This window comes from Barbus barbus (assembly GCF_936440315.1).
Source record: "Barbus barbus genome assembly, chromosome: 19".
Taxonomy (NCBI): domain Eukaryota; kingdom Metazoa; phylum Chordata; class Actinopteri; order Cypriniformes; family Cyprinidae; genus Barbus; species Barbus barbus.
Window position 1 is genome coordinate 18693622 of NC_136747.1, and position 23183 is coordinate 18716804.

The window sequence follows — 23183 nt, forward strand, 5'->3', positions numbered from 1 at the left end:
AAAGTCGAACAGCAAGATATTAGATTGCCGGGTAAAGTGATTTCATTGACGCAGGCATCCATCTGGTCCGCGTGTGTTGTTTTGATGGAGAGAAAAGGTATAGCGCGTATTAATAAAGTGAATGAGGGATGCAGGCCGCAGGGGAAAGCAGCAGGTGGTGATTTCTGATCCCATTATGTGGGGCTAATCCACAAACTAGTGCACACGTCTTGTTACAACCTACAATTTCTGTTCTAGGAACAGCAACATCTTCACTTCAAGTGGCCTCGGTCTCATCTTCGGCGAAAACATCTGTTGTTTCGCTTCATCTATCAATCAACTAAGAGTAGCGGTGGATTCTGGTATGATTATAAAGTGCAGGGCATTTTCTCAAAGCATGCAGCAGATGAAATATCATGCTGCTCTTTCACATACAAGCAAAGTTGCATTAAGGATTAGAGCTTTGGCTTCAGGGTTATAGTGGCACATGCATGAGCTTAGTTGGATTGCTAGAGCTGACCAGGCAAATCGGGCCACATACTAAAAGGACCAACAAACAAACCTATATTCAAGGTCTTCACTAAACAACTGAACAAAGCCGGTTATAATACTGCAGTATTTAAACAATATGGTTAAGAAACACATAGGACAATGCAGTATCAAATAAAACATAACCTTTACTCTCTTAGGATCAATATACCGTGAAACGAAATGCTACAAAACAAAAGGCTGCTAAAAGACATTCAAGATAATTAAAATCACAAGAGAACAGCAATATAGACATCTGAGAAGTACATTTTAAAAACATTAGAAAACTAAAATAAATTCTTGCAAATGCTACAAATAAATTTAAAAAAATCAGAATTTAGGGATGCACCGAAATTTCGGCCGATACATCTGTGATTGGCTTCAATGATCATCGCTTCACGCTCTTCACCGAGCGCTTCATTGATCATTGAAGCCAAATCACAGATGTATCTGTAGAGCGCGTGAACACAATGACCAATCAGCGCTGTTTAAGAATCTGCTCAACAGTGCTCAAATCTTAGCGGGAAATGGACGTTTTTTTAAATTTCAGTACCGAATGGTATCGCGGTCGGTACTTTTGACAACACTACTTTCTAAGGCACTTTATTTTTCTTATACTAAACACTTGTAATATAGAAACATTTTCTAGTGGTCATGTGTAAACAGGACTTGTTGTCAAAAAAATATTATTAAATCAGCTGCAGAAACTAGACAGACACCGAAACAAAAGAGCTTCATTTGTGAACAACAGATGTGGAACATTTCCCACCGACAATTTACTGTGCTTCATGAGTGAAAGTGGCTATTAATCACACTCATCAGGAATGAATTAAAAAGTTCTTGCTTTTCTGATCTTTTTCTACTTATATATGCTATATTTTGTCATAAAGAAAATGGACCGTTGCCTTTCTGCATGTATCTAGTCTTCCTGACAACAGAAACGGTCTTAAGAGGATTCTTAAAGCATACGGCCAAATTAAAATTTATATTTCATTCTATGTAAATAATTCAGCTTTGGCAAACAGAAATAGGTCATGTACCAGAGCTTGTCTGAGCTTTAAATCTTTCATGATGAAGAGCGCAGATGAGGAATAGGAGGAAGAGATGGTTCTTCCCAACAGACCTCAGCCGCTGCAGAGTTCATCAGGACAGAGAGGGACCCGCTCTACGGTCCAACATGCGAGACTGTTGACAAACTGAACCACAAGAAACAAATCTGAAATCTGTGCCAAACCTCACACGCTGTTCTAGCCCGCTCGTTTTACTCTGCTGTAATTAAAAAGGAATGTGTGTGGTTTTTCCAGCCCCAGAAGCATTGAAAACCCCTTCCACCATATGACTAATCAAGAGCCAGTCTGATCTAATGTTTGCTGATAAGACTCATTTTGGTTGTCGTATGGAAACACTGAGACACTTTAAAGGCGCAATTGATGGTTAATGCTAGATGTTTGTCAGTGTAAGTGGTAACAGAAAGAACTGTGCCACACCAAAGATTCACCACCGCATGACGCTTCTGCTTTGGTTTATTAGTGTGTACACAACATAGAGTCAACACTTAGTTAATTATGCCTTGTAATACAAGCTACGCTTGGATTTACTCAGTTTTTCCATGAAAAGGGCCATGATTACACAGAAATATGTTTGTGATCTCAGTATTGAATGTGTCTGATTTGTACTGTCAGTGCAGCGTGAAAAAAGAAAACAAAGTGATTATTAGCTGGGGGAGTTTGACGAAGATGATACAAAGCAGGAACAGATGCAAAATACAACAAAAGGAAGCTCACAGTGCCAAAAAGCTATTTTTAATGTCCTATGGGGCCTATATGCAATAAAGGACACATGCAAGTTATCTTGAATGTGATGGATGGGTCGACAACAAATTAAGAGAGTCCACAATAAAGAAAATTAGAAAAAAATAGAGTTTAAAACACATGTGCCAAGTTACTAGAAACAGACTCTTGTCTCATACGGTTTTAAAATACCTTTGCACCATTTTCAAAAAAGAAAAAACATTTTTGTATACTTTAAACACATGTATTCAAGTCATGTATTAAAGACGTGTATTCAAGTCACTGTATAAATTGCATTTTTAACGTATGTTTAAATAAACAGATGCAAACCAAATAATTTGCATTACATTATTGACCTGAATGCTGAACACTAACCTGAAGTTTACATGTGAACGGTCTCAGTTGGTAGGTTATGCCAAAACAACAGAGTTTTCCACAGTTTTATACTGTACGAAATCAGACCGCTGGTCCTGGACGGTCGGCTCAGTGCGGAGCGTGTCAATTTCATTTGTGCGAACAATGACAGCGCACTCATTTGGACAGGCTCTTCTGAGTTCACCCTTTTCTCATTTAAACAGTGTGACGGAATGCTACTGGATGAGAAAAGAGATCAGAGTGCAGTTTACAGCACACAAATGGGTGTTAACAGAGTGCATTAAGCCAGATTAACAGCGGCGTGTGGGGCTGTCGAATTAATGCATCCGAGCATATCAAAACTCCCGAAGGGTCAGTATGCTTTCTGAACCACAATGATTAAAGATCAACAAAATCTCCTCTTGGGCCGCTCATCTCACTGCCGCAGTTGCTTTCTAGGCAATGTACCCACTCGCGGTCTGATCAGATGGACACAGTTAAAAGAAACTGGATATGGTGGCTGCCACCAGTATCAGTGGGTGCAATCGATGGTTCAGAACAGCTGGAGGGGACCAGATTTCAGTCTTCAGAAACCACCAGAGAAAAGTCAAGTTATCAAGTGTCTTCAACATCACCTCAAAAATCTCCCAGGATGCTTCGGTGTGTTTTAAGCAAGGCCACATGCGCCGAAGCAATCGAGACAAAACAAGTGCAAAATACTCAGCTTTCAAAGTGCAGCTTTTAAGAGGTATGGTTTCTAAACGGTTCCCATAACAACCACTTGTCACATTGTCAGAAATTAAAGAAATACTTGAAAACACGCTGAGAAAATATCAACCTATGGTTAATTACTGAAGTTATTCTGAAAAATTATTTGTGCATTTTAATTAGGCACATTCATAGTTGTCAAAGAGTGCTTACATGCATTAGCAAAAGCAATCTAGTATTTCTTCACAGGTATTTGTGGTTCATAAGTTCATCAAAACAGTTGATAGCATGTCTAAATATCTACACTTTACAAACAAGTGAAAGTCACTTTACGAACAAGTGAACAGCTGAAAGTCATTATATAATTTTTTTTAGCAAAACACATAAGCCCTCTAAAATAAAATAAAACCATAAAACCACTAATATAAAACACACTCTTTAAGACACTTAGTAAATTATTAGAAAAAATTAAAAAACATTATACTGTACATTAAAAGGAGTGGAATTTGAGGCTAAAAGGAACCATCTGTTTGTATATAAATGTGTATAAAATTATTATTATTAAATGCAAAAAAGTAACAAATCGCAGTACAACTGCAAAAAAACAATACTAAAAACAACAAAAACTAATTAATTTAAAATGCAAATATACAAATACACGTCTGTGAAAGATATTTCCAGAAAAGATATTACCTAATTAATTACTAATTAACAATAATAATAAAAAATAAATAAATAAAAAAAGTCACAATCACAATTGATCAGAATGAACTGTGGCTCAGGTGATGAAAGTTGTTTATTTTTTGCAGAATCAGATGAATTACAGACTTGCATAACATCAAACTATGAGAAACGCACAATGCAGCACACAGATGGTGTCTCACACTGTTCTTACATTTAAACTGCACAAGATGGTTTCTACACTCATCAGCTCGCACAGTAAGACGTCTCCTCACTTAACTTTCCAAAAGCTTTTTCCCTTATAAACGACGCTTTCTAACAGCGAAGAGTGACAAGGCTTATGAAACACGGGATCTCACACGTTCCCTTCATGCACAGCGAATCACTCTGGTATCACAGGCTGTCTTTTTGTCTTTCTTTTTAGTACTTTTGGGTCTCAACCATGGTAAATAGTATAGTGAGTACAAGTGGCAGCTGTTTTAACAAGGAACTTGTAACGACTTGACAAAAAGATACTAGTTCAGTGTTTTATTCATAGTAAGGAATAAGAAATTACAGTTACACTACTGCTCAAAAGTTTGGTAAGGTTTAGTTTTTTTTTTTTAAGAAAGACTCCTGTGCTTACCAAGACTGCATTTATCTGATTAATAATACAGTGAAAACAGCAATAGTGTTGTTTTTGGCAGCCTGTTTTAATTTTAGTTTTAGTCCAGTCTTTGTGTGAAGCTGTCATTTTAGTTTTTATTAGTTTTAGTCACGTTCATACTCTTTTTAGTCTAGTCAAGTTTCAGTCAACTAAAAGTTTGAGCATTTTAGTCTTATTTTAGTCAGAATTATCCATGACTATTTTCGTCTAGTTTTAGTCGACGAAAACTGATGACATTTAGTCTTGTTTTAGTCAATGAAAATTGCATTTTAGTCTCTTTTTAGTAATGCAATTCAATTTAACCCAGTCAATATAGTATAAGGACCTACTAGCAGTGGCAGACCGTGGGGTTTTAGTCAGGGCCTTCAGTAAACAACATGTACACATCTTACACAGCTCTATTACAGCTAACGCAGATATATGCATATAATGCACATATTATGCCGCACACAGGCTCTCAACAACAATGACGGCTGATCAACTATTTTAATAGTAGGCTAGATTGGGGTGGGCTAAATGCAGAGTAAACTTCCCTACATGGTCAGTAAAAGTAATCTGCCAATACACGGGTCACTATGCACATTCATGTCACTCTAAAATGACGACGCGCTCCAAAGCAGCAAAACTGTACAAACGCTGGACATCCACACACCGCACCACAGTATTATCAACGCACCACGTACACCTCCATAACAATGTGCATGATACAATACACAAATTATAAAGCACATGTAAATGAAGTCCATGGGTCTGTCGTTCCATGCCCCTTTACTCGGATTTAAAAGTAAACACAGCCAACAAAATAACTTGTGCTCAGTGCTAGCTGTTAGCCACTGATAGCACTAATAGTTGCAATCTTTGAAAAGGCGCATAAAACCTTTGCTGGCCTTTGTTAGCGAATTCACTTTGGGTGTAGGTCTTCATTTCTCAGTTGTTCGCTTTTGTCTGCAAAAGAGCACCTTGAAAAAGGTGCTTTTAGTAGATCGGAAACAAGATCTGGTGTAGGCGCCGATGACTGCAGCTGTCATTTTCTTTTTGTTTACTTTCATGTTCGTACCTTGGAAATCCCTGATTAACGTGGCTGTCTAACGCTGGGGGTAGCACTGGACACATAGCTGGACCCAGAGGGCGGGCTGTCATTGAAAGTCAAAATTTGATTGGCAGATGATTCTGTCACTAATGCTTGTAACAAATCAGATGTGATGTCTTTCAACAAAAGGGTAGCACTATCTGTAGTGCTGGCCTCTGACTTTTTTTATGTAGGATATTCCAGTTCAACCTCAACTAAACTAATCATAGGCAATTTAGTGGACATTACACAAATGAAAATGATACCTAAATAAATCAATAAAAATATTTCACACAATTTTATTTTTTATAGGGCCAGAAGAGAAGGCCCTGCTTCCCCTGACGGCCCACCACTGCGCTAGTACTATAGACGAAACCAAAATCTTCTTTTAGCCAAACCCATTTCAAACAAGGTTATCTTATTATATTGTTACCTTATAGACTCAAGAATACATCCATTCCAGACAAGGAAGACGCTCTGATTTGATTTTACAACATTTATTTTACCAACCAAACATGTTAACATGTTTGTTGTCGTCTTCTAAATAACGCCGCGAGTGGGGCTTGAGGAAGTGACGTCGCCTGCGTCTGCGCAGTGCGACCTGATGCAGCTCCTGAAGTGAGACACAGGAAACAGAAATACTGCAAAATAATAATAATAACGCGACTAAAACAGACTAAATAACGTTATAACATTTCGTTTCGTCTCGTTTTGGTCAATGAAAATGAAGAGACATTTTAGCATCGTTTTTATTTTGTAAACCACATTTAGTCTCGTTTTTATTCGTCAACAATATTTAATTATATATTTAATTATAGTCATCGTCACATGACCAGCATTTACGTTGCGTCTCATCTCGTTTTCGTCACGTGATAAAGGTTCGTTGACGACAGCAACACTAAACAGCAATGTTGGGAAATTATAACAATTTAAAAGAATCATGTCCTATTTTAATATATTTCAAACTAATTTATTCATTTGACGGCAAAGCTGAATTTTTAGCAGTCATTCATTATTCCAGTTTTCAGTGTTTCATGATCCTTCAGAAATCCTTCTGATCATTTCTTGTTGTTATCAATGTTGAAAAAAAGTTGTTGCTTAATATTTTTTGTTGAAACTGTGGTACGTTCTTTTTGAGTGTTCTTTGATTAATAGAAAGTTTAAAAACAGCATTTACATGAATTAGAAATTTTTTGTAAAATTATAAACATTCTTATTGTTATTTTGATCAAATTAATCAGAATCAGAATCAGAATCAGAAAGAGCTTTATTGCCAAGTGTGTTTGTACACACAAGGAATTCGTCTTGGTGTTAGGAGCTTCCAGTACAGAAAGTACAAACATAGTGCAGACAACATATAATTAAGGTGATAAAGAACACTAATGAAGAGAATATACAATAATTAAGGATAACAATAGTAATAAAAATAAAAATATACAGAAAAGAGACATGACCATAGACAGAACTGTGAATGTGCATGTGTCCTATGTACAGATGAAGGTTTGATGGGTTATTTACAGATGTACAGTACCGGGGTGTGTTATGTGTTGTTCAGGTGGGATACGGCCTGGGAGAAAAAAACTGTTCTTGTTTCTGGCTGTTCTGGTGCTCAGTGATCTGTAGCGCCGGCCAGAGGGCAACAGTACAAAGAGAGAGTGAGCTGGGTGTGAGTTGTCCAGAGTGACTTTCTTATCCCTTTTCCTCACTCTGGAGGTGTAAAGTTCTTGGAGGCTGGGCAGAGGGGCACCGATAATTCTCTCAGCAGTCCTGACTGTCCGTTGTAGTCTTCTGATGTCTGTTTTGGTAGCTGAACCAAACCAAACAGTTATAGAAGAACATAGGACAGACTCGATGATTGCAGAGTAATGCATCTTTACTGGACATACAGTGTACTAGAATTCACATTTACCTCGGACTACCTTTTCAAGCAAACTCAGTGTGGTTAACTGGTGTGCACCAAAGTTCAGCTAACCACTTTCACACCAACCAAACTCTGACGTCAAACAGACCCTGGCCTACCCCAAAAGCTGCAGTATGAAAGCAGTTAAAACTAACCCCCTTCCATTTCAACCGCTGTTCTTAAACCACAATCCACCAAAGGAACTTTCCATTTGCTAAGCTAATAAAGAGCAAGAAAAGTCAGACTGAGAGCAAAAGGAGCGCGTTTTAAATGGTGGAGCGTGTTGAGGGTTTCTCTTTTTCCACAAGCCTGTGTGTTCACATTGGGGGGACTCTGGGTCACGGTTTTGCACCCTTGAGGCTCCTTACTGTCTACAGTAACCGGGCCAAAGCAGCGCTTTGACATCAGCACTTTCAGTACTCGCTCTGTATAGAGCATGTTGGTCTGCCACTGCTCCCACCACTTCCGAGCTCGACTCAGTTTGCGTTGTTTATCGATTCCCACTGGTATGCATGACTTTATCCCTGTTAAAGAACTGCTTCCAATTCTCGGGGGGGGGGGGGGGCGTGAACAGAGTCGCTTTGAAGCAAACACACATACGTGTTGCAGATGTTTGCGGTGCCGACATAAACAAGCACAAAGCATGTGCCATCGGAGCATAGCGAGGCATTTCTTCTTTTTTCCCCTCCCCTACTCTGCTTCTTCATTCTTTCCATCTGCTGGGAAAGAAGATAAAGAATAATGCCACTGTTCTTTGGAGTAACCGAAGACAGGGTAATAATGACAAGCTTAGCTGCAGGGAGAGAAGTCGACTGGGCTGAGGTTGCATGGCTGATGACAAAACAAGAGCACTCTGGGATTCCTTTACAGGCCTAGCGGCCCAGTGCCTGCTGAGACCATTAAGGATTATGCAATGTGGAACAGTTAGAGTCAATCAAAAAGAGCCCCCCAGGGAAGAGAGGTGGGATGCAAGACTTTCTCCCACGTGTCCACTTTAAATGCACGCTGGAGAAGAAAAAAATGCTTTAATTACACTACCGCTCAAAAATTGAGGGCTTATTTTTGGTTATGCTCACCAAGGCTGCATTTGTTTAATCAAATATACAGTAAAAACAGTAATGTTGTGAAATTTTCTATTTTAAAATATAATTTATTTCCATGATGGAACATTGAATCTTTTCTAATTATAAGATTCCAACTTTTTCATTCAACAAGGCGTTACAAAAAGATAAAAGCCATCTAGAAATCTCATTTCCTTACTGCTAAAAGGTGCTGACAACCTCGTCGCTGATTTGTGGATGTGTTTTCATTAACACAAAGTCATCACTGGCAATCAAAATCTGAAACTTCAGCATGTATCTGCTAAATGCTGTAGCATGTTACGCTATTATTATTTCATAAGCCAATATTCCACCTTAAACCATTAATATTTACAGGACAACGTAAATGGGGAGCACTTCTGGACCCTTATCTCGCAGACTCAATACATTTTTTAGTACGCAGGATTATTGCGGATGTGTGACCATCCGCCTTGCTAATCAGGAATAGAAAAACAGCCTCAGGTGAGAGACTGGCAGAAGCGAAGGGTGAAAATGACGTCAGCATGCTACTATCTCTCGCTCTTGGTCGCTCTGTGCATTCATTTAATCACGTAGGCATCTGGACAGTGTAAAAAATACATTCTTATTAAAATAATGGTTCCTCATTGACATCTATGGTCCATGAAGAGGCTTTAAAATACATAGAACTTTACTAATCCATTTTTAGGTTCATTATAGTGGAAAAGGGTTCTTTACATTTTTTAAATCAAATACTTCTTTTAAGAACTGTTCACTGAAAGGTTCTATGGGGAACCAACAATTCTTTATTTTTAAGAGTGTAGTGACAAACCTATAAAAGAGGTTAAAAATAGTGCTGGCAAACATTTAGCTAGTTACCAAATGTGGATAAAAAAAGCATGCATTCACATCTCTGGCAAAAAGACTGAAGTTTATGTGAAGTGCTTTGAAAAACTAACCTAATTAAGGACAATTTGAATTGAAAACACTTTTTGTGGATTATGCATCATTTTATTTCTGACACTAACTAACACTAAAAAAAACTTGGTTGGATGAAAAGTATTTCCTTGAGATCTGTCACAGGCAACAAGTGTGCAGTGACCTTGCATTTCAAAGGCAATGTTCACACTTCCCACCAAAACATCATGCAAATTACACGGTCAAACATCTGGCCGCAGACAACACACCAAACTGTGACAGGTTCGTAGCATACAATTTCAGAGAAAGCAGAGGTCAAGACGCACAAAAAGAGACTAAACATTCTCAGGTCACATTCGCAGACAAATCATTTATTTTTGTCTATAGGAGAAGGGGACGGTTGCTCTCACTGGCAAACACATGGATCATCCTGGAGGTTTCAAGTCAGATAACTTTAATTGCTCTGTGTACATGATGCTGGTATAGAAAATCTATACGCTATGCTGGGTCTCATTGAGATTGATGCTACCTTCACGCCTCTAGGCCAAAGTGAGTGAGTGAGGTCCTAATCAATGGGAGGAGACAGTACAAACCAGCATGCCAGTCAACCATGGAATTACAAAGCACAGGTGCCAATCCCTTGGCATTTCATCAAAAAATTACTAGCAACTGGCTTATTCAGGATCACGTTCATCAAATGCATTGCCAATTAACTGTATAAGGCAGCCAGGCAGAAATGCAAAGAAGTCCCCGCATAAGGTTAATGAATGCTCTAGAACATACATTTTCCATCTCTGTCTACTAGGATTCTAAAGAGTAACGGTGGCTATGCAAAACAATCAACGATCGCATGTGTTCACATTCCAGCAAACCTAGCCAAGTGTGACCAAGAGAGAGTTAGTGTCTGATTTACAGCTTCTGCATGTTAAGCTGCTCTAAGAGGCACCTGGTCACTTTAAGCAGGGGGTTTATGGAAAAGTTGCATGCGTTTTGACTTTAAACAGAAGTGTTACAGACAAAATGGGTGCTATTGGTCTGAAAGCAAAGGTTTGTGGTCCCTACAGTTGTTGAGAAGGCAATGCACATTTACAAATACTGCTGATAGTTTCCACTGCAGTCACTTCCATTTTGAACAAAAAACACGGTTAACAAAACCGAAAACAGCAAGTTGTTTCTGCATTCCTCACTTCATTTGTACCGGTCCAGAAATGTCTCCACAACCAAGTTAGTGTTTTTTATGGCCAAATTTATAGTAGCTTTATAAGAGTCTGTGACTCTGATGAGGTTGAGAGAACACTGTATCTTTCTCTGCCATAAATTTCACAATACGAGTGAAATAACTATCAAGCTTCATTCCTCATTTTCCAAAAATGTCACAAACACATCAAACGCGAACATTTCAGTCATTCATCTGCTTTGCTTCTGAGCTGAAACCCCTAGACAACATATAGCCAATGTGTATATTTGTACAGTATTCCTAACGTTCATTAATACCTTGCTTAATGTTCTCTTCTCTAAATTCTAAATATTACTATTTAAAAAATAAACACAACATTTGGTGTGTATTAATACTGTAGGTAAAACAACAATGCCAAGTTGAATTGAAATTGCCGTGATTAACGACACTGATACATGATACATTACAACTGACGTGATACATCTCTAAAACATTAATAATCATTGACAAAGTATGAATCAGTCCAGTGAAACAGTGTTTGACCGGTTACTTTATAACGTGGCCGGATGGCTGCTTGAGTTTATGCTCAACTACCCCCCAGCAAACCGCTTATTGTTCTCGGTTGAAACTCACCCTTTCCCCGGAAAGAAAGGCTGTCAAGCCGAGGGTTAATATCATCCAAACGTTCTTCATAATTCCTTAGTCTTCGCTTGTGAAAAAGGAAGATATCGTCTCCGTGTCTGTTTCCACTTTTAGAAAAACTCTTTCCTCTCTCTCTCTCGCTCCAATCTCGCTCTCTCACAGGACTCAAATCCCACCGGATACGTGTTGCTTTTTTTTGTCTGCTTATTCCTCCGCGCACTTTTGTACACTAAAATAGGTCGTTTCGCCAAGTCTTGCGCTTTGAGTCTACGGCCACATGCGTTTAAAGCTGCACTCGTCTCGCAAAGGTGAATTTAACGTGAGGTCTCTCGGCCATATGTCTGAAGTGGAGCTCTACTGTCGAGCCACCCGCAGGACTGAGAGGAAATACGGGTCAAACAGAGGGAGAGCTTGAGCAATGATTGACAGAGAGCGCGACCATATGGGCGCTTGGCCGGAGAGAGAGAGAAGACCACTTCAGTTCTGGTTTTCAACATTTTTATGTTTTAAGACACGTCAGATTTAAGTAGGCTACTAAACTATAAGGCTTTTACAACAATATGTTATTTGAATAAGCTATATATTCGGAAATGTCCAATTACTTAAATACATTTAATTATGTAAAGCATTTTGAGCTGTCGTTGAGTATGAAATGTACTACATGAATATTTTGATATATTTGATTTCTAATGAGTCGGATTTTTTTCAGTGAACAGGTTGAACCAGTTTTCCTGACTGGTTTAAACGGACTGAATCGGTCCGAGCTGAGTCAACCACTCACTGACTCATCGAACCGCGAATATGTGCCAATTATGTCCCACATTCTAAAAGGATTTGCAAATAAATGCTTTTTAAGTGTATTTTTAGGCATGTATAGTGGCACTATAAAGAGTAGCCTATACCTGCCATAGACTGTAAAAAAAGAAATAAAAAGCATAAAATATATTAACTTCTTAATCATCCTTAAATTAAAAGTACATTTTAATTGCAATTATATTAGTGCAGCTCTTATTTCAAATACCTGCAAGAACTAACTAAAGGAATTCTCAATGCAATGTCTCCCCCTATTGGACAAATACATAGCGCGTAATGGTAAACACTATCATGCAGAGTAAATTAATCCTGTTTTGAATTTTTTAACCTTCTCTGAGTGGTCATGATCTTCATTTACTGACCACAATCTATGAAACAAAATTAAGTCTGACTGATTTTGTAACAATGCAATGCATTTGAAAGGATTTATGAAGCAGTAAATTGCTTAGAGATAATTGGACTTGCTTCCTGATCTTGAGTACTGCCAAAGGTAACCAATTAACCCCCTGCACAAAGATAAATGCACCCCTCCCTCTTCTTGCTTTGCAGACCAAGATTATTAGCAGTGGTGTCCTAGATTACCCCGCCAATTAAGGTGATGGCAAAGCCTCTTCTGCTAGAACCCCGGGGCCTCTTAAACACTTACATATACATCAACAGTTATCCAATACTATTAATGATACTATACAATTTTTAAACCATTTGTCTAATAATTGATACAAAAGTAATGTAATGCATTTTATTTATCCAACTTTGCATACTTAGCTTTCTTAGTTTAATATATTTTTCCATTAATCATTTCCATTCCATTCCTAACATTAGGATGTATTCACTCTTATGAGGACTGAACTGAATAACAATATTGAAAGTGCCACCTAGTGACATTTATTGTTATTCCTTCTTATTAAATATGATTCTAGTCAACAACCCTCATGCAAAGCACAGTGGACAATAAATAATAGTTGAAAATCCCTTAAGTAATATTTAATTATGCCATGTTTAAACCTTATAGCTGCTCTTTAAGACCCTCCATCACAGCCTCTAAATCAAAACGTTAAGTTGAGGACACTTTAAGACGCCTGAAGCCCCCAAACAGGTGAGAGGCCTTTTCTTGTGGAGTAAGCAGCAGAGAGGCCATCAGAGGGGAATGCTGGGTTATGATTTTGTTCAAGGCCAAGAGCCGGTTTGACTTCTTGGGTTAAAGGTCAGGAGACAGAGAGCGAGAGAATGAAAGAGAAGACGAGCCAGTAAAAGCATAAATCTTCACCTCAAGCACAGAAGTTTATCACGTAACTATCAACACATAAGACAGAACTTCTAAAATCTCTACATTAATATATGCATAACCAACAGGGCGTTTTTCAAGCAAATTTAGTATAAATGTGTCTCAAATCATTTCTCTACTTATGTAGAGACACTGAGGTAGAGAAAACACACTAATGTCATCAAGGGAACCATACAGTATATGAAACTCTTGGAACTGCAAGTGATGGCTGCTAATATTCAGTTACATGATATTCAAAGACCTCAAAGTTTTACATTCTTCATGAATCACATATGGTCAAGTGGCTTGCACATACCTCATATAGCTGTATGTCACGGCAAGTGGATGACACCTTGATCCTGCAGACATAAATCAGGCTTATATTATTGCCTCAAACATGCTCTCATCCATCACACTGTTCATTAATGCAGTGAAACACACATAATTGATCTCGCAGGTATGGTATCAATAGCTGTTCTGACCGGTCAAAAGCCATATGGTGCTGTTGAGGCAGATCTATCCCCAGCAGCAGCCTGAAGTGGCAGAGGGCAAGCTGCTTTTGTGCCAGCTCCACCTTAGCACACGTTTCTCCATGCATCTGCCTCTCAGTGTCCTCTCTGAAAGAGCGGGAAGGTTAAGGATGACATGCTGTTAATGCAATCGTCACAGATTAATAAGATTAAAAGGGTTATTGAATAGGTTACATACACATCTTAATTGTGACATTTTAGTAATTGAGCACTGGGCCTTTAATAATTTCATGCTTTTTTATGACTTAACTCATGCCCGGCTCCAAATTCAAACTCACCCCATGAGAGACTTTGGTCTTTCCTCCAGAGCTTTTTTTCAAAGCAGCAAGAAATGTAGAGCAGGAGATTGGCAAGAAACCCATCCAGCTCTTTGCTCCTGCAAATATTTTGGCAAAATATATTTGAAATCATAGAGCTGCACTAATATAACTGCAATTAAAAAAATTTAAGATTTTTTTTTAAGATTAAGAAGTTAATATATTTTACAATAAATAGGAAGAAATCAGTAAAACAAGTGAAAATGAAGAGCAAAGTCCTCCTTAAATAAAATACACAGTAAAATAAAATAGAATAAAAATGAAAAACTTACTTTAGCAGAGACAGAAAACGAAGAGCAATGGGAAGCCTGATGTTCTCCTGTAGCAAACAGACCGCTGCCACTGCAACACATTAAATGTATATTAAATCATGCTGGTTATAGGAAAAAGACCATTTTTCATGGCTCATATTGTTTTCATTATGTAGCAAAGTATACAGACCTACATTTAACATCCTGAATTGTGACACATTCCTTTTGTTAACATTTTACTGAGGTCTTGAAGGCATCCAATTGAGCAGGTCTCAAAGTATTCCTTTGAAAAATGAAACTGAGTAAATCAATTGCTCAGAATAATACATCAAAGTCCTGCATAATGACGACCATGCCAGGAGAATGAAGTTATTAAGCCATAATTATTTCCTGATGCCTGCCAACCATATGAGCTAACGTTAGAAAACAGAATACTTTTGCCACTTCTACAGATGCTTTCTGAACTGATCTTGCTATGCAGATGTTTTTTTTTTTTTTTTTTTTACTTTTTTTTGTTTACGAAATTGCAAACAAATCAGCCCTTAATGATTTGCTTGTGTAAAAAATGATAAAATAAACGAAAAAAATAAACATGCAAAACCAAACCAAAAGACAGATTGTTAAAGAACATTATAATAAAATACCAGTTAACAAGACATGCCGCCACTCAAATTGTAACCTCATAAACTCCAGGCTGCTTGTTTTGTTGTTCCAATCACAACGTCCAGAGGACAGCATCTTTATTAGAGGGAAATGGGTAAGACCTTTTTTTTTCTCTCTTGACCATAATAATTGCTATGCTCTTTTTAAAGTTAGCTGAACTAATTATTTAGGCTACAATGATAAAAAAAATAATAATTTTATATGATAAACTAGTTTTTCAGGTATATACTGTATCTTTGACTGATATAATGTTATTTGAATTGTCTGTTACGATTACTCAACTACATTTTAATAATGTATAACTTTACATAAATTACTTGTTTTGTAGGCTCAAGATCAAGCTAGTCATAGGAATGATTCATTTTAAAAGTTCAACTAACTAAACCACACTGGTGAAAGTACAACCCAATATGTGTGAAAAAAAAAAAATCTATTTTCATTTTGATGAAAAAGTTTCAATTTTGTAATGTTTTTTTAAAGCCATAATTTCGTTATAATACTGTTTTTTTATGCCAATATGATAGTTGGTGAACCAATTCGGGACTGACTGATCTACAAACATCTAATGATTGATCTAATGATTAACTATAATAATTGTTATAATGATCTATCTATCTATATCGATCTAGATCTACTGTATATCTCTATATCCTAGATAATAACAAGTGAGATTGCAGTGATATTTTGACCACTGTACTACAAAATGAGAAATATCTCCAATGTTTCCAGTGAAACCGTTTTTGGGAAATCACTAGTGCAAACGTCTGCTTGTTCCAAAACACATTCGGTCTGTTCATATAGTACTGCAATTGTTTTGTAGAACAGTCTTGAACACATTAGCATGAATTCCTACTGCTTCAGTCAGCGATTCTGCCAAAACTCACTCAAAATAGATTCACTGTACTAGTACTGTAAACTCCGGGAGCGTCCACGGTATCCTAGCGACAAACGGAAGGCTGCTCCTCTTATAGGAAGCGCCACCAGTACTACGTGTGACGTTAGGTGGGAAGCCACGCCCACTACGCACAAATTCTTCCTGTTATGAAACTGATGCATGTGAGCTAAGAGTTTGAAAGGGCCTGTGAGGAGCTGTTATTCGGGTGGTCGCTGAATTAGAAAAGTGAGGTAACGAATCTGAAATCTTATCAAACATTTACAGTGACTGCTGCAGATTCGTATTAAATGTAACAGATTAACTTATTTTGGCTGAATATGCTCAGTGCTTTTTTAAAGACCGGTGAATTGTATTGTGCACTGCTTTAAAAGTGGCAGAAAGTTGTTTGTTTGTCTAACATTTATGTTTTTATTGAGCTTAGAGTTTTGAGTTCTAGTGTTTTCTTATAAAGCACGTCGCTGCTGAAACGACTGCAGCCCAAACTGCAGTAATTACAAAACAACAATAAAACCAACAATAACACAATAAAAACCAAAATTTAGTTCTCTCTGTTGGCCGGTGATAGTCCGAGGATAAATTTATTGATACTGTGACAGTTTTAGCCTGAACAGAGAATAACAATTCAGAGATGACATGATATATGCATTGTCATTGTGATTATGCAAGTCAAACATCTGCTGAAAAATTAGACTACTTTTTGAAGACTTGTTTGAGAGGCTTGATACATAATTTGCATCCTTTTCCAACTGCTTAGGTAAGGAATTGTGTGCTTGGAAAATTAATTTAGTGTATAGTAGTAATAAAAATAAAGTTTACAACACACACACACGCAAATAAATATACATACATACCAGTGGGGATTTCTTTAAGACTGCAGGGGAAGCTCGGCTTCCCCTATAATGTCAAAAAATTAATGGTCAAACATGTACTATTGTGTTAACATTTTATTGATTAAAAATGCGTTAGAACACGTTCATCTCACAGACGAGTTCGTTCAGAATCAGCTACATATAGCAGGTGACTCGATTTCCTTCTCGTATATTCCCATAGCATCAGTGTATTTGCCTGTTGAAGCCCAGCTTCCATTGACTTCAATGGAGCTGCTTTGAACAGTTTTTTTCAGTGCTTCGAAACTAGACGCTCATTGGATAAATGCTGCGATTATGTCCCGCCCCCGGACGCTCAGCGTCTCTGGGGGTGAATGGAGGAGTGGGCGGGGCTGGACTCCGGGCTTCTGCGTGATGATTGGAGGGTTTGTCGAAAGACTGCATCTCCTTTTGATTGACAGCGATTGTGTCCTATAAGAAGTCGCTGATGCTGAAGCTATTCGAGCCAGTGTTGCCAACTTAGCGACTTTTCAGACCACCCTAGCGACCTTTTTCCCCAAAAGTGACTAGCGACAAATCTAGCGACTTTTTTGACAAACCTTAGCGAGTCTCTGTGATCGCTGGTACTGCCGCAACGGCGCGAGGTCAGCGCGCACGCACCTCTTTCTCTGTTCAGTGAGCGGCTGAGAGGAGCAGCGCGTTCAGTTCAAATAGATATTATGTTGCTTCTCTAATTTTACATGCAAATATAGCCGAAATCACAGCACAGGAATTGTCTTGTCTTATCTTGTGTGTATTATTTGATTTCACCAGACGACGGCTCGATTATAAATTAGGATTTTTGTGCATACTAACTTCTTGGGCGGGAGAGCTGGTTATGTATTCTTAAAGGGCTGCGTTTCAGTCACTATTTCATATTTATCCCGTTGACTGACAACATAAACCGTAAAATATATAAAGGAAAACAGTTTTATTGAGAATTTGGCTGCATTAAAATACAGTATGAGCACAGAGAGACAAACAAATGTAAAAGGCAATATGACGCGATGACGTAATGGATATGCTAATTAGCGCATGACGTCATCAGCTACTTTCCATCGAAAGAAGTTGGCAACACCGATTCGAGCTCAGTCCCATAGTGGACTTTGTAAGTGTAGTCAAAAGACAAACTGCTGCAACCTATTTCTTGATATTTGCTTGGCGAAATTGCTGGCCAATTTTCATTATAGCCTACATTTCACACAATTATACACCACATTCCTTGTTTCAGTTTAACCTAATTCCCACATTTCCTCCGTCGAGTTTAAAGGTTTTTTTAGATCATTTGTTCATTCATTCATTCATACAGTAGGCCAGGCGGTGAATTAGCAAGCTAGCAAACTGCACACGATGGCAGAATTTACGTATAAATAAATGGACAATTTTTATGATGTAGGCCGAAAATTAGCTTCCCCTCTTTGAAAGACCAGCAGCCGCCACTGATACATACGTTTGTGTGTGTGTGTGTGTGTGTGTGTGTGTGTGTGTAAACCCAACAGTATGCAACATTATTAACACAACTGAATATGAAAATTCAACATTTTTAATTGCAGAAATACCAGTAGAAGTGTTCTATTTCATATAGTCCTGATAGTATTTTCTTTACCTTGCATAGTTTTGCAACTTGTTTAACTTCACAGATGAATCTGATAACATAAATATGGGCCACAGTAGCTTGATTAGATCAAAAATGACGTCAACAATAGAACTGATTTGGAAAGCGTTTTCTACATATTTTTTAAATGCTGATCAGTCTATTTATTTTGCTTTCCTAACTATGCATAATTATGTGCTTAATTGCATTTTATCATTTGCACACAGCAACTGTCTGCTACCCTGAAGAAACCATCTGAAGAGAAGAGAAGAGAAGAGAAGAGATGTCTGCCCAGGCAAACCGAGTGATGGCTTTGTCCGAGTGGGAGGATAGGTGGCAGGAAGGAAAAACTGGTTTTCACAGATCTGAAGTGCACAGGTAATTACACATTTAGTCACCTCCAACACTACAGTCAAGTCTTCTTATTTCTGTACAGATTGTTTCAAAGCAGCTTCACAGTAATATACAGGAAAATAACAGAATCAGTGATGCAAACTTAAATATGAGATTTAAATTCTTCTGTAAAGCAGCTCTAAACATAAGTGTCATTATTCAACTCAACTGTTAATTCAGTTCAGTAACACTAATGATGCTGCAAAATGCTCTACTATACTATCGTTAATCATGTATAATAACGCGTCATATACTGTAGCACCATGATTTAGACACCATCCAGTGTTGCTTATGAATAAATAATGTTCCTTTTGAATTTTCCATAAATGTATAGAGGAACCACACAGAGTTATCAATTTATTGTTTTACTTTAAATGTCTTGCTTCAGTTGTTTCAACTCCCTATTTTTTGTACCTTTTTGGTAGTTTGCTGGAAAACAACTTGGACAAAGTCGTATGTGGACGAAAGGAGGTTCGATTCTTCTTCCCGCTATGTGGAAAAGCTGTAGACATGAAGTGGTAAGAGGTCTAAAGTCTGTGTTAATGAGTAATGTTTAAAATCTGCATAGCACTTCCATAAAATGTTCAAAAAATGTTTATTTCAGGCTGGCTGATATGGGTCACACAGTTGTTGGAGTTGAAATTTCCGAAAAAGGTATCAAACAATTCTTTGCAGAGCAAAATCTTGCTTTTAATGAAGAACCCGTACCAGCCATTCCTGGAGCAAAGGTTTTCAAGGTATCTGAAGGTCCTGCATTTGTCATCCATACTGTTTGCTGGGCACAAACCAATGATAAAATTAGCCCTAAAGGATTATAGTGTCCGTAAATCATACAATGAGTTATTATCCACCTTATTTTGCAACGTGGAAGGAAGACGTTTGAATTCTGATTAATTAGCTGCTATAGGATCATGTTAAAACCAGTCTGTTTATGATTCTAATAATGGATTAAAATAACAATTATGAATACCAGTTTGCAATATAAAGGAGCAGCTAAAATAACTGGAAACAAATGAGGTTAAGCATAAGGTAGATGCACTGTTATATGTATTGTTATAATGGCATTTTGTGTCTTCGTGGATTCCTCCGATTAGATTAATACAGTCCCACTGTGAGATGGTTACAATGCTTTAGCTTTCTTTAATGGAAATAGACAGCGTGATGTTTTTGTGTCATGCCCACTCACCTAATGCATTTTCCTTGTTCTCAGAGTGCAGATGGAAAGATCTCCATCTATCAGTGTGATTTATACAAGTTCTCCAGGTACATTTTATACTTTCTAATTTTAGATGATAAAACATGTCACATGAAACGCATTTAAATGCCTCTGTCTTTTTGGTCTCTGTCCATATATAGCACTGTTGGAGGAAAGTTTGGAGCAATTTGGGATAGAGGAGCGCTGGTGGCAATAAACCCATGTGACAGGCAAAAGTACTAAATAAACATTTTATGTTCTTTTATTTAATTATTCATTTAAGTGGAATTGTTTGTAAATACATATTCTCTCCATCTCCAAGGTATGCTACTCTCCTTCTGTCCTTAATGAACAATGACTGCAGATACCTTGTGGACACAGTGGAATATAATCCTGAGCTGTATAAAGGTAATGTTAGGGGGAGAAATGAATGGAATAAATTATTATTATTATTAGTCATTACAAAGCATATGTGTCTTGTCTTTAGTATTTGATCTTTTCTGTTCCCATATTTGACATCCAGGTCCACCGTTTTTTGTATCAGAAGAGGATGTAAAAAATGTATTTGGTGAGTTTTGGTCATTGTTCTGTCATGTCATCTTGCCTATTTTGTACCTAGATGTTTTCATCATTCATTATGTATTAGAGCATTTATTTCTAAATAGTTTTATCCAATAATCATGGCGATGTCTCATATTTCAGGAGGTGGATGTGACATTGAATTGCTAGAGTCTGTCGATGCCTTTGAGGAAAAGCACAAATCATGGGGACTGGATTCACTGTCAGAGAAAGTGTACCGTCTCACTCCAAAAGCCCAATGATCAATCATCAAATCTACTGGAGGGCGATTAAAAAGAACAAATTACTTAATAATGCAATAAATAATTGACAAACATAACATAGCTAGGTTATTAAAAGACCATTTTTTTATTTTGATAACAGTGGCCTGCAAGTGATTCAGTATTTAAATGTAATGCAAAATATTGCAATAAATTCCAAATATTTTTAAAATAGTTTGTTTATTTCATAACTGGATTAGAGACCTACAGTGTGCATAGAGTAAGTGATATGAGCTCTTAGTTTGACCACAAGAGGGCAGTAGTTTGACAGAAGTCCGCACATATTGACTTTTTTTATTTATTTATTTTTTATTATTTGCTCTTGCGAGTTTTAATTCAGTACCGGTTGTAAAAAGCTCTGCTACTGAATTTACTGTACGAATAGTGTAGAAATTTTCCACTTTTCACTGAATGGGAAACAACGCCTTCCCGGACTCCAGTTTATGTTCTTGACATTATGAGATGTGATGTAATCAGTGGTATTTTATCAAAATAAACGAATTCAGTGCGTTTATATCTATTTTATACCCAGATTATATATTTAAGTGCGTTCATGTCGCCTCTACAAAGTCATTAAAAGCCTGTAAACAAACTTTTCGCAAATGAAACATCTCTGGTTTGTTATAGATCTAATCTGTTATGTTTAAATCTGTTCAAATTTGGCAACAGACTCTCAGAGGCAGTAAGAAATGCTTTTCTTTTTTCCAAACATATTTGGAGCAATAATACTGAACGATTCGTTAATGGGACCGTTAAGAAATGAAAGATACCCGATTACGATTCCCATCTCTACTCTTAAATCATAACCGTATCATGATCACTCCCTTTTAAACTCGGATAAATAGTTTGTCAACCTTCAAGTCGTCAAGGTCTTTTCTGGTTCACCGCACAGCGTCGGCGACAGTGACGCACACCGCTGGCCAGATGTGCGCCTGTTTACTTTAAATATAGCTCGTGCGAAGGCACCCCGAGTCTCTGAGCCAATCACGAGCGCCGGGGGCGGGGTCGACTGGAATGTTGGGGATGCGAGAAAATGAACAATGTAGCCTTATTAAAATGATGCTGTAACGGATGCTATCCATACGCATCAATCAACTGTATATTCATGTGTAGAAATAGGCACAGAGGGATGTGATTTGGTTTCCGACTGAACGGGATTCGCGGAGTGCACCATTGAGCGTCTGCTGAAGTTCAGGGTGAGGTACTGTCATACAGAATATAACGGTGAAACATTGTGCCTCTGCATCGCATTGTTTGCATAGCTTATGTTTTTTTGTGATAATCAATATCACGCTATTTCCGGGGAACTTCAATTTTAGCGGCCGCGCGCAATCCACCCCAAGGGCACTGCGACCATTGTTTCATTGTCATATTTAATACACAAGGCAGCGACAGCTCCCATCCACCAGCTCGCTAAAATATTAACGTGGCTGCTGGCGTTTCAGTGTGCTTAATGACTGCATAATACAGGCGGCAGTCTCATCTCTTCATTCATCCACATGATCTGACGCGCAATTAAGGTAAGAAACCCACATTATAATAGCGGAGCAACGCCTCTTACTATGAGCTATTACTGTCTGGAAGCCGATAACTCAAATAAACCAGCCTCAGGATAATTGTAGCCCGCAATGGAATATTAATATTTGGCCAAATCTGCTTCTGTATCATTAAAGAGTCGGAAGAGAGGGAGGGCACGCGGGAGGAGGTGAGAGATTACGCGCGTATGCTTGCGCGAGTCGCTCTGTAACTCAATCAGGTTGTAGAGCTGGTAAAGCGAGAAGACACACGCGCTCCAGAGGAGAGGAGGTGGAGAGAGAGAGAGAGAGAAGGAGGCTTGAAGACAGCCGAGGTGTCCACGGTGCGGTTCAGGGGTGGACTATGTGGCATAGTGTTATTGCATCACGTAATATTGTGCTAGTGAAAACAGGCAGGGTCGTTTGACAAAGAGAAGAGAGGAGAGGAGGAAGCGTTCAGTATCGGCAGGGGATGAGGAGGAGGAGGAGGATGAAGCCATAACGAGGGACCAACGCGATAACAGGTAACGCACTTAATCCGACCTTTACCCGGTAAACAAGCCAGAGCAGTAGAGTAAACGTGCAAATGTAGAAATGGC

General features: G+C 38.1%; 3 protein-coding genes across 6 annotated transcripts in view; 2 read left to right on the forward strand and 1 right to left on the reverse strand.

The window, feature by feature from the left end:
* Positions 1-11829, reverse strand: part of LOC306885586 (syndecan-2-B-like) — a 33416-nt gene extending 21587 nt beyond the window's left edge. The window contains exon 1 of the mRNA XM_079442227.1: positions 11442-11829. Within this exon, the coding sequence (XP_079298353.1) occupies positions 11442-11501 (60 nt within the window). The 5' untranslated portion in view covers positions 11502-11829. The remainder of the gene's footprint in view (positions 1-11441) is intronic.
* A 4441-nt stretch (positions 11830-16270) lies between these two features.
* Positions 16271-21170, forward strand: LOC306885221 (putative thiopurine S-methyltransferase). Of its 3 annotated transcripts, none has more exons than XM_079441617.1 (9): positions 16271-16413; positions 18871-19021; positions 19462-19554; positions 19641-19773; positions 20247-20299; positions 20393-20467; positions 20554-20639; positions 20755-20799; positions 20934-21170. In XM_079441617.1, exons 2-9 carry the CDS (start codon positions 18927-18929, stop codon positions 21050-21052), a joined length of 699 nt encoding a protein of 232 aa, XP_079297743.1. In that variant the 5' UTR covers positions 16271-16413; positions 18871-18926; the 3' UTR covers positions 21053-21170. The 3 variants fall into 3 exon arrangements, with proteins under 3 accessions (XP_079297743.1, XP_079297744.1, XP_079297745.1); XM_079441618.1 differs by having other exon boundaries at positions 16283-16408; XM_079441619.1 differs by lacking the exon at positions 16271-16413 and adding an exon at positions 17513-17654.
* Positions 21171-22086: 916 nt separating this feature from the next.
* Positions 22087-23183, forward strand: part of LOC306885737 (exostosin-1c) — a 56331-nt gene continuing 55234 nt past the window's right edge. Inside the window, exon 1 of one of the 2 annotated variants that reach the window (XM_079442477.1) lies at positions 22087-22266. The gene's annotated coding sequence lies outside the window, so the exon portion shown is untranslated. Of the gene's footprint in view, positions 22267-22571; positions 23109-23183 lie in introns of those variants that run through there. The other variant, XM_079442476.1, reaches the window with a different exon arrangement.

What these genes read in the sequence shown, in the direction of transcription:
- LOC306885221 (XM_079441617.1), top strand. Translation starts at nt 18,927, where the DNA reads ATGTCTGCCCAGGCAAACCGAGTGATGGCTTTGTCCGAGTGGGAGGAT. An exon ending in CACAGATCTGAAGTGCACAG is followed by an intron (nt 19,022 to 19,461) that starts GTAATTACACAT and finishes CCTTTTTGGTAG; the next exon opens with TTTGCTGGAAAACAACTTGG. An exon ending in AAAGCTGTAGACATGAAGTG is followed by an intron (nt 19,555 to 19,640) that starts GTAAGAGGTCTA and finishes TGTTTATTTCAG; the next exon opens with GCTGGCTGATATGGGTCACA.